Source organism: Aquila chrysaetos, chromosome 20, assembly GCF_900496995.4.
Source record: "Aquila chrysaetos chrysaetos chromosome 20, bAquChr1.4, whole genome shotgun sequence".
Taxonomy (NCBI): domain Eukaryota; kingdom Metazoa; phylum Chordata; class Aves; order Accipitriformes; family Accipitridae; genus Aquila; species Aquila chrysaetos.
In genome coordinates this window covers 24,622,770-24,637,725 of record NC_044023.1, presented here as the reverse complement: position 1 = coordinate 24,637,725, position 14,956 = coordinate 24,622,770, and the positions used below count along the sequence as shown (strand labels likewise).

The window sequence follows — 14,956 nt, the reverse complement described above, 5'->3', positions numbered from 1 at the left end:
CCGGCGCGCAGTAACGCGCGGCCGTCCGCTCCTGTGCGCGGAGGCACCGGCCCGCCGCCGGCAGAGAGAGGGCGGCGCCCGCGGGCCCCCCCTCCACGCCCTCCGCCCGGCCCCGGAACCTCGGCGCGGGCGGAACCTGGGCGCGCGGGCGGGCGCCGCGGCGGGGCCGTTTGTGCGTGGGACCGCCGTGCCACGTCGGAGGAGCGCGGCCGGAGGCCGAGGCCGGGCCGGTCGCCGCCGGGGAGCACCGCGGAGTTCGCTGCCGCCATGGTAGGCCCGGGGCGGGGGGGCGAAGGGGGAGGGTGGCCAGCCCGAGGCCCAGCTCCAGCTCCGTTGGGCGGCCGCAGGAGGGGCTCCGGGCCGCCCTGCCCCTCTCCGCGGCGCCCGTCGGGAGCGGCGGCGGGGGGCAGCGCGGCGGATGAACCGGCGGGGTCCCCGGCGCCCGGCCCGAGCGCAGCCGGCCTCGGCCTCCCGGGCCGGGGAGCCCGCGCCGCGGCTGGGCGCGGCACAAGCGGCACAGCGCTCGGCTGCCGCTTAATGGCGGCCTCGGCGCCGGCTGGGGCCGCGGGCGGCCGGGGAGCCCCGGGGCGCCGCGCCCGTCGCGGGGCTGCTGCGCCGGGCCTGAGAGGCGGGCTCTCCGCCTTCGGCCGCGCGTTGCCGGTTTAGTCGCCAGGCTTTGATGTGCGCTGTACTGGTGCTTGTTTCTTCCCCTCTCTCACCCCGCAGGTCTCGGTAATTAACACCGTGGACACCTCTCACGAGGACATGATAGTAAGTGTGCCGGGGGGGGGGCTGTTGGTCTTTCACGAAAACACCGCTCGGCTCTGTTGACTGCGCTCTCTCCAGTCGTAACACAACTCCTTTATGGCACTTTCTCATGAGGGGTGCAGAGCTCGAGGCATGTTCCTGTATAAAGCGATGCACATGGGGTATCAGATGGAGAATGCTGTCTGATATCCCGATGTTTTATACTGTGTGGACAGGAAAACATAGCTACTGGGGGAGGGGGAAGTGATTTAAAACTTCAGTTTTCATCCCTAGCCTTGTTTCTGCTCTTTTCTATGAAATGGTATGTGTGCATACACTAAGTGGTACAGAGCTTCAGCAGGTGAAACTCATTTTCCTTTGTGTGGATGTTTCCGGGAGCAGAGGTGTAAGTACGGGTAGGAGGAAACATTTAAAAGTAATTTGTAGAGGCGGGGAGCCCAGTTAGATAATGAAGTTTCAAACATAAATAAGAGGTGTCGGTGCTCTTACACCCACTTTACATCTTAAGAAACAAAAATATGTAACTGGTCAAGTCTTTGTAGTCAGTGGCACTAATTTCCTGTCCTCTCCCAAAAATGCTATGCATTACTGCTCTGAATTCCCTAAATTACTTCTGCATAACGCTTGTATAGTTAGTGAAAACAGCAATTGGGGAAATAAACGACTTAAGCGGCTTGTCTGCATTGTTGAAAAGCTATCCTTTTTAACCTGTCATGTTGTGACTCAGTCATCTGTTCACAAATCTTACAGCTACTTTTAAAATGTAGTAAGATTTGTTGCCAAAGCAGAACTCACGCGTGCTGACAGCAGCTTTTCCATCACCTTGCAGCACGATGCTCAGATGGACTACTATGGCACTCGGTTAGCAACCTGTTCTTCAGACAGATCCGTGAAAATCTTTGATGTTCGGAACGGAGGGCAAATCCTCATTGCGGACCTGAGAGGGTAAAGTGTCATAAACAGGAGATTCTGATCTGTGGAAAACTTTGTCGTTTTTGTTATTTGGTAACATAAGATGCATGGTAAATTCCTCCAAGGTAGTAATTATTCTGGCTGGTTGTTGCTAAACAACTCTTCAGAGCTGTGAGGGGGGACAGAGAGCCAGTTAGAAATAACACTGGGACTTTTTCATTCATTAAATACTTCACACCTATAATTTTCAAGAAGTAAACTCACAATCCTAATTGCTAATATAAAGATAAATGTTTGGAATTTTTTTTAAGGCAGTGGCTTTGACAGTCCTGTATGCTGTTTTTTATCTTGGCATTACTCATTCTTCATATCACTGCATTAATCGCTTAAGAACACCAATTTACAATGAGGATGGCTGTGAAACAGCTGCAACTGGAATGGGTTTCTCTCAGCTTTTCCAAATAGCATCGTTTCTTGCAGGCATGAAGGCCCTGTGTGGCAGGTTGCCTGGGCTCATCCTATGTACGGAAATATCTTGGCTTCCTGTTCCTATGACAGGAAGGTTATTATCTGGAAGGAAGAAAATGGCACTTGGGAGAAGACTTATGAGTACACAGGGCATGATTCCTCAGGTATGTGGGGTCTGGAGGTGGAAAGCAAGACTGGGGATGTGAGAGGATGCAGGTAAGATTGGAATAAATCCATCAGTGTTAAGGAAGAAAGCCTCTATCAAACAGATGGGGATAAACTAACGGAGAGACAGTGAATCTGTTCAGCATAAACAGGACATTTACATAAGGTCATGTTGCTGGATAACCTCCTGTCCTGATTCATAGGATGTTTGTGTAGGAGTTGTTTTACAAATAAATCAGCTTGCAAATAAACAAGATGGTAGGGTACTGAATTCTTAAGGAAAATATTGTATGTATCCACTACAGGAAGAAAGGAAAGAGGTGGATTTTAGCATGCTGTGTTTTGTTTCACAGTGGAAACTGTTTTGTTCAGATGATTGGTCCTCCTACATGCAGAGCTGAGAAGTCTCCAGCTTTGTTGTGTTACTAATTTAGTCTTTAAATACTGTGCCTGCCATTCAGCTTTTGTTCTAGAGTCAGCAATACTTTTGCTGTTGCAGGGGATAGTCAGTTTTTAATTTCTCATTAAGAGTGCTCTTTTGGTGTTCTCATTCTGAAAGCTGCCAAAAATAAAGGCAGTTTTCTGTCATTCAGTAAATAATTGTTAATTGACTGGCTTTGCTGAAATGCAGGAATGCTAAGACTCTTAGCTTTCAAAGCTGCACACTTTTAGCAACTGTTCTACTAATGTTAATCAGTGAATTGGTTAGTCGATTTTAGGTAGTCACTGTGTTGTAATCCAGTCTGTCTCACCCTTCACAGTGAATTCTGTCTGCTGGGCACCACATGACTATGGACTGATCCTGGCCTGCGGGAGCTCAGATGGGGCCATTTCATTATTGAGCTACACGGGTGACGGGCAGTGGGAAGTCAAAAAGATCAGCAATGCACATACGGTAAGTCTGTTCCTTTGGAGCAGCACAAAGCTCTTGAAGCTACAGATAAACACCAAGTTGATGCCTCAGAGAACTTGCAGACTAGATAAATACTGAAATACAATGAAATGATGTGAAACAGTTTCTGGAATCAAGAATAACTTGTTTTAAATTAATCCAGAGTAGGAAGGTACACTTTGTAGTCACTAAAATGAAGTGGAAAACAAGACGTGAAGGTTACTAAACAGCACTGATAATACCTGTTTATTAAGCATGATTGTTAAACAGAGTGCTGGAAGCTACCTGGTAAGAAATGGCTTTGGTATTAAGAACACCTGTGCAGACTGACTGTGAGTAAACTGAAGCTGGAAAAACTGCAGGACTCATGTTTTTCCCAAATAGTGGGGATTTTTGCTTAAGCAGAACTTCATAGGCTAATGGCAGTGGCTCTCAATAAAAGGAAATAGGGCTCTGGACCAAAGGTTCCTTCTGCTCCTGCATTCCTAAATCTTAGCAACTGCATATGTCTTGTGTCTTTTCAGTTTATATCCGTTTCCACCGTTTACATATCCAAGATGATATTTACACATAAAGCAGTTACTTAGCTATCTAAGGGTTTCTGAATAAGTGCCTTACTGAGATTAGACTGTATCTGGATTTCTTATTCATCCAATATTTGTCCAGTGTTGTGCAAGACTCCTATTTTCCTAAGATGGGCTTCTTCCCCACCAATGGAGAGTATGTAGTAGGTGTCCTTTGCTCCCTCAGCAGCTTTTTATTTATTTATTTAAAGTAAGCAACTTCTAATAATGATATTTTTTCATTAAATAGATTGGATGTAATGCAGTTAGCTGGGCTCCTGCTGTTGTACCAGGAAGCCTTATAGAGCAACCATCTGGTCAAAAACCAAATTACATCAAAAGATTTGCATCTGGTGGTTGTGACAACCTTGTCAAGATCTGGAAGTAAGTGCTCTGTTGCCAAACTTACAAAACCTGATACCTTTTATAGTCTTTGAATGTTCCTGTTAGTATCTCAGGTAATATTTCCTGCATCTCTGTGCTTTCATCTTTGAATTACCGTTTTAAAGAAGTGCTTTGAAAATGGAAACAACTTAGTGATGTACAATCTATCACATGGTTATAGCAATTTGTGTCAGCCCTGCTTCCATCTTATCTTGGAAAGTGGCTTTCCAATTGTCTTTGATTACCACTGTCACTTGGACAACAGCAGATTTCTGTACAGTAACTGAAGATCAAATACTCATTGCCTATGCTGCTTTCTGTCCCCTGGAACAGATTTTGTCAGTTTAAGCCATAGAGCTTTTTGGAGAAGAGCAGGGAACACTTGTGCTTTGTATTATCTGGATAAACCAGGAGTCTGAAAGCTACAAAAACAAAGCCTTCCAGAACAGGAGATGAGAAATGTGACTGGCTGCTGCTGCCACCCTTCTGACTGTATAAATGTGTTTTCAGGGAGGAAGATGGTCAGTGGAAAGAAGAGCAGAAGCTGGAGGCTCATAGTGACTGGGTTCGAGATGTAGCCTGGGCTCCATCCATAGGTTTGCCGACAAGTACCATCGCTAGCTGCTCACAGGTGAAGCTTCTGTTGGAGTGACAGAGGCAGGCTCTCAGTGCCCTTGCTTCCACTTTCCACTTCCTTCCCCTTTTCTCTAGTAAAGGAATAGTAAGGATAGAACTGCTGTAATAGGTCCTCTTGGCAATGCTTTGCTATATCTGGGTCTGTGCATAAGAGCCTTTGATTCCTGTTCCTCCCAAACTCGGAAGCCCAATAGAAGTGTTTCTGAACAAAGGTTTGTGTGTGTGTGGCTCTGTACCAAAGACTATCTTTTATTTTGAAAATCATGAGCAGGATAGTCTCACTATGAGGAAGACCTTCAAACTAATGTCATATTTTAATGTCTCTGGATCAAATTCACTGCACTGCCAGCTAAAAATACTGTTTTCTAATAACTGGCATTCTTAATCAGCTCTGATGTCCTCAACCTTCATATTGACTGTAGTGTTCTTGCTGCTCATAATTCTGTAAATGTGGTTTTTTTATAGCAAGAAGACTACTCAGTAAGCTGCTAACTTGCTGTCATGTGACTGGAAAGCAAAATCTCATTCTGTGGAAAAAATTTCAGCTGATACATATGTATTTTGGGAGCTTTTCTGTGCTGCTTGCAAGTCACCTTTTGTATGTAGTTTTCCTCATCAGAGAGCTGTACTCCTATCTGGCTCTCAGCTATAGAAGAGCAAAAATGTAAACACATCTAGGGTTCATGTCGGAGCTGTGATTTGGAAGTGTAGCTCTAAGTGCAATCAAGGTTGTTTTTTCTGTGTTGTAACTAGTGGTCCAACCAACTCGGTTTGCTTGCTTTTGTAGGATGGCAGAGTGTTTATCTGGACATGTGATGATGCCTCTGGAAATTCATGGTCACCAAAGTTGCTGCACAAGTTCAATGATGTTGTCTGGCATGTGAGTTGGTCCATTACTGCAAATATTCTTGCAGTGTCTGGAGGAGACAATAAAGTGAGTACTGCTGCCTTGGCTTTTACTCCTGCATGCTGTATTTTCAGAAGACATGAGATGAGATAGGCTATTGTCACTTTTGTTTAAGACAAAACTTGTAGATTCTCCTTTGCTACAATGGTGACAAGTTTTTCTTTTGACTTATCAAGAGGGGAGGGAGACCCTAACCTTTGGCAAACTACTTGCACTGCTTTCTTAGTCCTTGCTGGAGCTTAGAAATGCAGGCTTAACTTTATTTTGTATGGTACTAACAGCAGAATTCACATACTCCCCCTTTACCACTGGATGATTATTCAGTATACAGCAACAACTAACTTGATACTTAGAACAATGCTGTAACACTTGGCTTCTGTAACTGTAGACTATCACCAAACTAGTGATGTGATAGTTGTGAGGAAGTGGGAAACTGAGAATGTATTAAGGCTGAAACCTCTTCCTGGTCTGTTTTTGAGGTCACGCTATGGAAGGAATCAGTAGACGGACTGTGGGCATGTATCAGCGATGTCAACAAGGGCCAAGGAGGGGTGTCTGCCGTTACAGAGGGGCAGCAGAATGAGCAATGATGTATGAGTGAGTGTTCCAGCTGCAACAAGTGATCACTATACCCGATTTGCAACGTTCTTGAAGTGGATGGGAACTGATTTTAGCTAAACTGGACATGAACATGGGAAACAATTATCCAATTTTATAAGCACTCTATAAATACCATTGGGAGGCTACAATATGTTGATAATCAGCCTTAACTGACATTCCCCTAAATTTAAGGTCAAGAGCATAGCAAAGTACTGTGCCTTACACCACTCCTTCATGCTGTAGAAGTGGTACCCTGCTTTTCTGGTTTAGGGATCATATTTAATTGGATATGCTGTGGTCAGACTTCAAGCATGTGAGTAGGAACAGGCACAGGCTGTGAAAGTGGTGAGGTGTGAACTCCTTTGTGCAAGGAGACAAATACTCTGTCCCTTCAAAGGCCAGAACTTTGTTTCAACTGAGGGGAAGGGGTGTGAAGTTTTTGGCATTAGATGACCCTTCTGGTAGTAGTGAAGTGATGCTTAGATCTTCCTGAAAATAATGTGCTTGGGTAGGTGAAAGTGTGCTTTCCTGAAGATGAAAAGGAGTAGTGGAATGCATATATCTTTTGCTTTACAATAATCTCAAACTTGGTTATTTAACCAACATCAATAAATCAAACCGTAATTTGAAGTTTGGTTTGCCTTTTTTTTAGCCACACTTCTGTACCGTACTTCAGGGTTTTTTTGTTGAGGTACCAACAGAATAAAGTCCTATTGGTTAAAGCCTGGTGTGCTGTATTTGATAATCTTTTCCTAGGGACCTCGTCAAGGCTGTCTACAGTCTACCTTCAGTCAAGCCACAGTCATGTCACCCTCCCATCCATGGTATTAGCTTTGCAATAGCTGGGAAGGTATTAGTCCACTAGAGACTAACACTGTATATAGTGTAAGACAGGACAAAGTTTTGCCTTCAGTTAAACCTATGTGCCATTGCACTTCAGGCAAGTATATTAGGCTCGAACAAACCACATTTCAGTATGCCTTCAGCTAAAAGCTGAAGCGCTCTTCCCCTCCTACAAGAGGGAAAGTACTTAACTAAAAGGTCACATTTTCCCTTTACTCTTCAGTTGCACTGAAGCAATACAAGTGAACAACTTGTAGCCTTCCTCCTTCTCCAAGGTAGCAGATCCTAGGCATGCTCTTTTGTTTGGCATAGTCAAGATAATATACCCCCCTTTTCTACAAAAACAAACCTTATTTTATGATAGTTATCTATACTAACCAAATATCCTAGTTGCTCTCACAGAAACACATAGATGAATTTCTATATACCAACAGAAGTATGCAACTTTCCTGTTCTTGTTTAAATGCACTGTAGCCTTACCCCCCAAAAATGGATCAACTCATCTAGAAGTTAGCATTACATTCAAACAGTTCCATTTCAAATTATACAGCAAAGCACTATTTTCTTTCAAGCTGTTTTCCATTTCTACTAAGATCATAATCATAACTGCTAAGCTGAACAGGCAGCCTTTCATTCCCAGTACCATACCCACTTGTTCTTTGATACAGAGTACCTGGTCATCTATGAGGGGTTTGGGTTGGCTTTAACTGCTGCAGAAACTATACAAACAAAATCAAGCACATTAGCTCCAATAAAAAGGCTCAAAAATGAAGCCTTGTTCTTAGTTAGCTTTTACCACCCTTCATTCTAAGGAAGAAGGGCACTAACTCCTTAAGTACACAAGAAGAGTTTTTGCCTGTGGAGGTATTAGCTTCCACAATTCACCATGTTAAAAGTTATTCTTGTATTTTATGAGTTTTAATACTTCAGAATTCAAACCTACTTAGAAGCAAGGCCCAGTTGAGCCTGTTATTCTTTCGTACTTAAAATGAAATGTATTAAAATGGTTTCAAGTAATGATCAAATTATCCCCAACAATTACAATTGATAAAAGATTATTTAAGGCTTAGAAGTTTATTCACTGTGAATATAAGCATTAGGTAAAAGTTTTTCAGTTGCTCTTGAGAATAAGCTTCATGGTTTTGGATCTCTAATCCCCTCCTTATACTTGGGGTCAGGATTGAGGAAAAGAAAGAGAGAAGAACATACTCAACAGAAATTTCACACTGAAGAATAAACTTACTTAAAATTGCTACTCAGTCTGGTTAACGCCAGCATGGTCTCTCCTGTGCCCACAGTGCACCGTTGTTCTCTTTCACTGTCTAGCCTGAGAAGAAGAAAAGTTTGCATCTTGTGATGACTGAAAGGAGTTTCCACATAAGAAATGAAGTTCTAGCAGACAATCTGCATTAAGTTTATGAAGTTTCTGGCATGTCTTGTACTGACAGACTGGTATCTAGACTGTCTTTAATGGCAAATGTGGTCACTTGAAACTTAGAAAGCAAACAAAACCCACTGTTCTGTACAACAGCCTATCTAAATTCATACCCTACACTTCTTCTATTTTCCTGACTACTTGCAGTGCTGACAGGCCCTGATAGAACAGAAGATGCTGATCCAAAGACCCAGCTCCTGGAAGCTACAGGGGACACATGTCCCTGTTGTGTTGGGAATCCAGAAACAGCTTCATTCTGGGGCCAGCCCAGAACAAAACACAGTGTGTTGTAAAAATGCAAGGGGCTTCTGCTTCCTTACTGTTTCTGGTAGGATCCAGCAGCTCTGCCTGCTTTCTTTGTGCTATTGAACGTTTTTATTAACAAACCCTCAGATAAAAGCCAAGATGAAGATTACCAGAGTTTCTTAACCTAGCTTTGTTGCTAGAGGAGTTTTTGATACATCACCTCCATTTGTTTTCAGCTCTCAAATCCCAGCATTTCCTTGTTTTCTCAGCTAAGACGTTCACAATTTTCATAGTGAAAAGTATTAAAAACATTATTGTAACTAAGATAGTTCTAGCAGATTCACTGATAACTAAAGTTCTAATGACCAACTCCCTCCACAAGCTGTTTTTTCACCTTTACAGCCAGCCTGTCATACTTTATTTGCACTCACCCATGTTAAACTGATCTTTATGAATCTTCTGTTTTAAAGTTTATGTCAGACTTAACATCTGCATTACACATTCCAACTACAAATTGCTTCATGCTTCCGCTTTCACCCTGCTTTTCAGGCTCCTAAGACTTCCCCCAAGCTCCTCTCTGCATTGTCCTCCGAATCCTTCTGAAGGGCTACTTCTATGGCCATTACACAAATAAGACAGTCTTACGCATGTGTGCCCTTATAGAATGTACCTATGTGAAGCCACCTTATCTTCTGCCTTCGGTTGAACACTTGTAGAACTTTTAGATAGATTATCAAAACAGGATTTTCAGAAAATATTATCAAAATAATCTTGAAACTCAGATGAAAAACTGAGGCAAGATGAAGGACAAAGCACCAGATGGCCTGATTTGTTTTAAATTTTACTTTAAAATGAAATTATTACTGATTTCACAACTCTAAAGAAGAAGGAAGTATGTGAACCTGAACAGTTTGCCCTGACAGACTTTGGAATGTATAATCTTTTAAGAAAGAATACAAGACCTAGAGCCAAAAATAATAAAGGGCAAGGTTAATGACAGCCTGACATGTAGGCTGATTTTCTTATTTCATCTCTTTTCCTTAGTAAATATAGTGATTATTTTAAACGATGTGTTTGAACGCTATATGAATCCTTTCTAAACTGTGAAAACCTCTTCTTACACTTCCATACATATCTATAATAGAGAATAAAGCTTATGCTGAAACCGCAATTACTTGTGGGGTTGTTTTTTGTTTAAGAGTAGCTCAAACTAGATAGTTCAGGTAATAAACTACACAAAGTAGATGGACAAGGACTCAACTTTGTTGCCAAATTAGCTTAATTGCCAAGGGATTTGTTAATATGGATCTTCTCAAGGAAACCATCTAATATCTCTTCCAGTTAAAAAAAAATAAAAAAGAAAAAAAAAAAATTTGTTTTCCCGTTAACTTGCTTGGATTCAGAACCATATCCATACTGGTGCATACATCAGAGGTAATTTTTCATGCCTTCAAATACATAAACCAGTATGCTCCAATGCAGCACATGTTCTTTTCTGTACCTCAGCCCATATGGGCATCTGATAATCCATGAACATTTTCTAGAACATCCTCCTGAAGACATTCTATAAAGTACTCTTTAACAGGCTAATGCGATAAATGTAAATATAATTGCAATTTTTATTAGACATGTTCTCTTTTCCTGCCACAGAATTAATCACCTAAATGAAGTGATCCCTTTGATGCCACTAGCATTGTTTTGTGCTATACTCCACCAGAAGGCAAATGAGAATTAGAAGCGAAGGGCAAAGCAGATTAAAAAGGAGTAAACAATTCTTAGAAGACTAGCCCAGGGTAAGGATGTGGACACAACGTTTTGAAACCTGCGGAAGTGTTACGAAAGGGAAGAGTCAGAAAGAGCACTGAAGTCGCATTTATTATGCTGAACTCCAATCATCACTTCCACAACAGATCTACTGCTTGTGTTCTTTTTAATGTTTTACAAGCATATTCCATAGAAACAGTCAGCCAATAAGCTGCCCAACAGTACAATGAAACTGTCAGCCACAGATCCTGCATAAATCCTTTCTTAAAATAATAAGCAGTGTAGGTAGGATTGCTGTTTCTAGAATTTTGACAGAGCTGTGCAGGATACAGTCTACTTGCTGAGAAGAAAAAATATGGCCAAGCTAGTCTACAGAACAAAAATCGAGGCACAGGCTATTGTGCTGCGTTGCTTACCCAGCTTATTGAGTAGAACATTCTAAGGTTGTCTTAAGAAAAAAAAAAACAACACAAAAAAACCCAACAATGTTTCCTGGAGTTCTAGAGAAAAAACTTTGGACCTATAAATGTGTGCAGTATTTTCTCCTTTGCAAATATGACATCAACCTCAAGAGGGTAGTATAACCTAGCAGTGCACAACGATCATAAGGACAAAACAGGTCTCGGGTGCTTTCTAACCTGCCTAGTAGAAAATGATGCTCCCTATTTTCTTCTAAGTATTCTGGTCAGAGAGACTTTTTGTACAGTCTTTCTTGCTTTAGAGCCAGAAGAATAAGTAAGCAAAGCACAGAAGTGCTCCAGGAATGGTTCTATGACACTGTAGCTACCAGTAAAGCAATGCCTGAAGAGCAAAGCACTGGACTACCATGATTACTCTTTTAGTTTAAAGCCATTACCACTTGTCCTATCACCACATCCACAGAAGGCAGTTAGCACCCGATTCAAACAGTTCAAAGTGTCTAATCTATTAAAGCATCTTTGCATACTGAGGCAGAAGTGATTTATAATTTATTATATTTCTGGTGTATAATTATTTGTCTATCTCTAGACTTCCCTTAAAAGTACATTGTGGAATACATGCCATTTTCAATGCAAAACTCATTCCTAAGTAACAACTGTTCAAGAAGCTTTTTAAAATTAAAACTTTATACCAAATTTGATTTGCTCTAACATCTCTTCCCCTTTGAGCTGCAAACCAAATGGAAAAAAGAGCCAAAATTTCAATAAAACACTTTCAAGAACAGTAAGTTGCATGATTATCAGAATTAGCTGGCACACAGATATTTGGAAATTCTTCTTTTTGCCCATATCAACATGAGTTTAAAAAAAAAAAAAAAAAGGCTATCTCAGCTCTCACTGTGATTATACTGCTCACGGTGTGCTCATGTGGTACAATTTGCCCTGTACAGCAAAATAAAATAACCCATGCTACTCCTATCATATCTGCTCTAGGATTTTTCCAAAACAACTATGCAATCTATTTGAAAAAATAAGCTAGATCTCTACCCTCTGACAGAGCACAGGCAATTTCAAAAGTGCCATTCTCATTATCTTATTTCTGAGCAATGACATTGAGGTAAAAAAACATCTAACAGAAGCTGGGTAATTACCTAGGTATTCACTAGAACTGGTTGTCCTAACCCAAATACTGCATACAATGAATGCCAAGAAGGTGATCTAGCCAAGATGCAAGGAATTATTTAACAACAACAAAACCCCCACAATCAAAAGCCAAAGTAAAAGCATGTTTTCTCTGCCAATGCAGATCCAGTTTCTATTCACTTGGTAATGATGTTTCCAACAAAGTCAAGAACCTCACCATACTCATCTTCTCAGATTTCAGCAACCAAAGGGAATGGATTCTTGCAGGGTTGAAAAGCAAAACAACCCCTAAAACAATATTACTTTATGCACTCAGTAACAGTATGACAAAGCACTCTTACATGACCAGGAGCCATCCACAAAGTTACACAAATATTTTATTATGTCCTTAAATATTATTTGGATGGGAGGGCAGCAGGGGAGGAGGAAAAGGAAGAGTGCACTTCTGTGTTACTCAAGTCATTCACCCAGACTTCCCTAACCAGAAGCTATTTTGGAATTGGTCACCATTCCAGTATTACTTAAGCACCCACAATTAAGATATTTTTCAGGCTGCAGCTGAATATGCTTATTTCTTTATGGTTCATTCTTACTAATAATTTGAGATAATGAATGAAATATATATACTAAAAAAAAAAAAAATCACATTAGGAAAAGGCAAATGCAGCTGCCATGGGACTCACCTTCAGCTGTAATCAATCTCCCTAAATTGAACAGGATGCAGTATTACTTTTATTTTCCAAAACCCTTAAGTAAAAATTGTCTTCTTCCACTAATTCGAGATGATTATTCAAATGTGAAGATGAAAAAAGGTGACTAATTAAGCTATAATCAACCCAGTTCCTATGCAAAAAAAAAAAAAAAAATTTCATAGTAACATCAAAGAAATAACAATCAAGAGTCCCTCAAAATAAGTAGCTACTATTTTATAATGACTTTAAGTGTTTAATTCTTTATAGATTAGGCAAGTGGAAAATATCCAGTCACTTCAGTGGTAATAGTTCCCCCAACTAAAGAATGATCTAATGCTTTTTTTTCCCCTTTTCCTATAATAGTACATCGCTAGACTGGGCTTTACAAAACCAGGAAACTCCTAAAGTAAGAAGCAGACTAAAAACATTTCATCCTCTTAATTTAAAATTTTTCAAAAAGATTCTAACCAGTGAGATCCCACAAATATTTCAACACATCCATTCAAAGACATACTCACCACCCTTTTTTTTTTTTTTTTTTTTTTCTCCTCTGGTTCAGCCACATATGCAGACTTGGAGGGGCTTCTTCAGTGACTGCACTTTGACAAATCACAAGGTGTCCTTCAGAGTCATTCTGAAGAACAACTGGACAACCGCAGGTTTGTCCACCTGCTTGTTTTTTCTCTGTCTGAACACAGTTGCAATTGTCAGCCTTCTTCAAGTTTTGGAATGACACGGACACTTCTTGAGATGCAAGCGAGCTTACAAGACTTCTTCCACACTGCGGGCTATCAGCCTGAACTTCACCTGGTGGAGATACCTCCTTACTGACAGTTCCCTGACTGACTTTCCAAAAGCACTCGGGAGTGCCTCAAGGCATGTTATGGTGGATCACTGATGCTTTGTTTTCTTCTTCCTGTGATTTCCAGTCTGTTATTCTCTCATCACACTCAGGTTTATTTTCAAGCTAGATAATAAATGAAAAAGTCTATTTGTTAGTAACATGTTTAAGCAGTTTTGAACATCTAAACAGATATTGATTTAGGGGAGAACAACAACCTAAAGGATGAGAACTTCTCCCCCCTCCCAAGAAAGGGGAAGGTGCTATAAAACTCTGCAGCTAGCCAGTACGATAACTGGAAATGGAGTAGTCTGATTCCCTACAGTTTTCCTCTCATCACACTTATGCTTACAATAAAACACATCAGTAGTTGTCTACCTGAATGGAAATATTAAGTGACCATCATACATCACTGGATACTAAATGAGGTTCAGACATTATCAAATTATATATATATATACATACACCCCAAAAAAAGGGTAAATAGTTAGAGAATACAATTGATTTTGGCCAACACAATCTCAATGAATGTTATGGTTTCATAGCCTCACTTGTTAAGATAAAAACCTGCCTTTTAGAAAGCCTGAGGGTCTACAGAAAACAACCACCCTACAGTAAGCAAAGCAAAAAAATCAAAGTTGCTCTGCTACAGCAAAGGATTTTTACATCAGCTTTACAATTTAAATACTTTCTCAATCCATTATGTTCATTCTTATTCTTGCAGTTCGTTACAAGAACAGGAAGCCAAGATTTGAAAGTCTTCCACAAAAAAACATAACTTCATACCTAAAAATAGGAGTGACAGGAACAACTCTCTAAGTCCTTAAAGTAAGTGAACAAATGATGTTAGATTGCCCTCCAAGAATTATTAACTGGAAAAGGAAATTACGTCTGAAACCTGAAATTTTCATTTACACATGCATCTACAGGCTTGTTTTCAATAACAGAACTCAAGACTAGAAGATACCACTGATAATAAAAGTCTTGCGGGACTGAATGATGGCAAACAATGACATTACATAATTATATATCTACACGTATTTAAAGACTATGACTAAATCTCTGTGCTTTTAGACACAGGTAACCATTAACTGATAGGGTTTAGCAAAAAGTTTAAGTCACAGACAAAAATTTAAAGCATTAGCATTGCTGGTGTTGGCATGACGATGTCAGGCAAGCCAAATCTGACCAGGACTCTTCCGTTAGTCTTAGCAGTACCCAGTGAGAACGTAAGCAGTGTGGGATTCTCTTTTCTTCTCTTACAGAAACAACTTTATT

The 14,956-nt window shown here is 40.9% G+C and overlaps 1 protein-coding gene across 1 annotated transcript; it reads left to right on the top strand.

The window, feature by feature from the left end:
* The first annotated feature begins 133 nt into the window (after positions 1-133).
* Positions 134-6,925, top strand: SEC13 (SEC13 homolog, nuclear pore and COPII coat complex component). The gene is made up of 9 exons (XM_029996031.2): positions 134-270; positions 727-771; positions 1,598-1,713; positions 2,161-2,312; positions 3,075-3,208; positions 4,019-4,152; positions 4,663-4,783; positions 5,576-5,722; positions 6,175-6,925. Exons 1-9 carry the CDS (start codon positions 268-270, stop codon positions 6,283-6,285), a joined length of 963 nt encoding a protein of 320 aa, XP_029851891.1. The 5' UTR covers positions 134-267; the 3' UTR covers positions 6,286-6,925.
* The last annotated feature ends 8,031 nt before the right edge of the window (positions 6,926-14,956 follow it).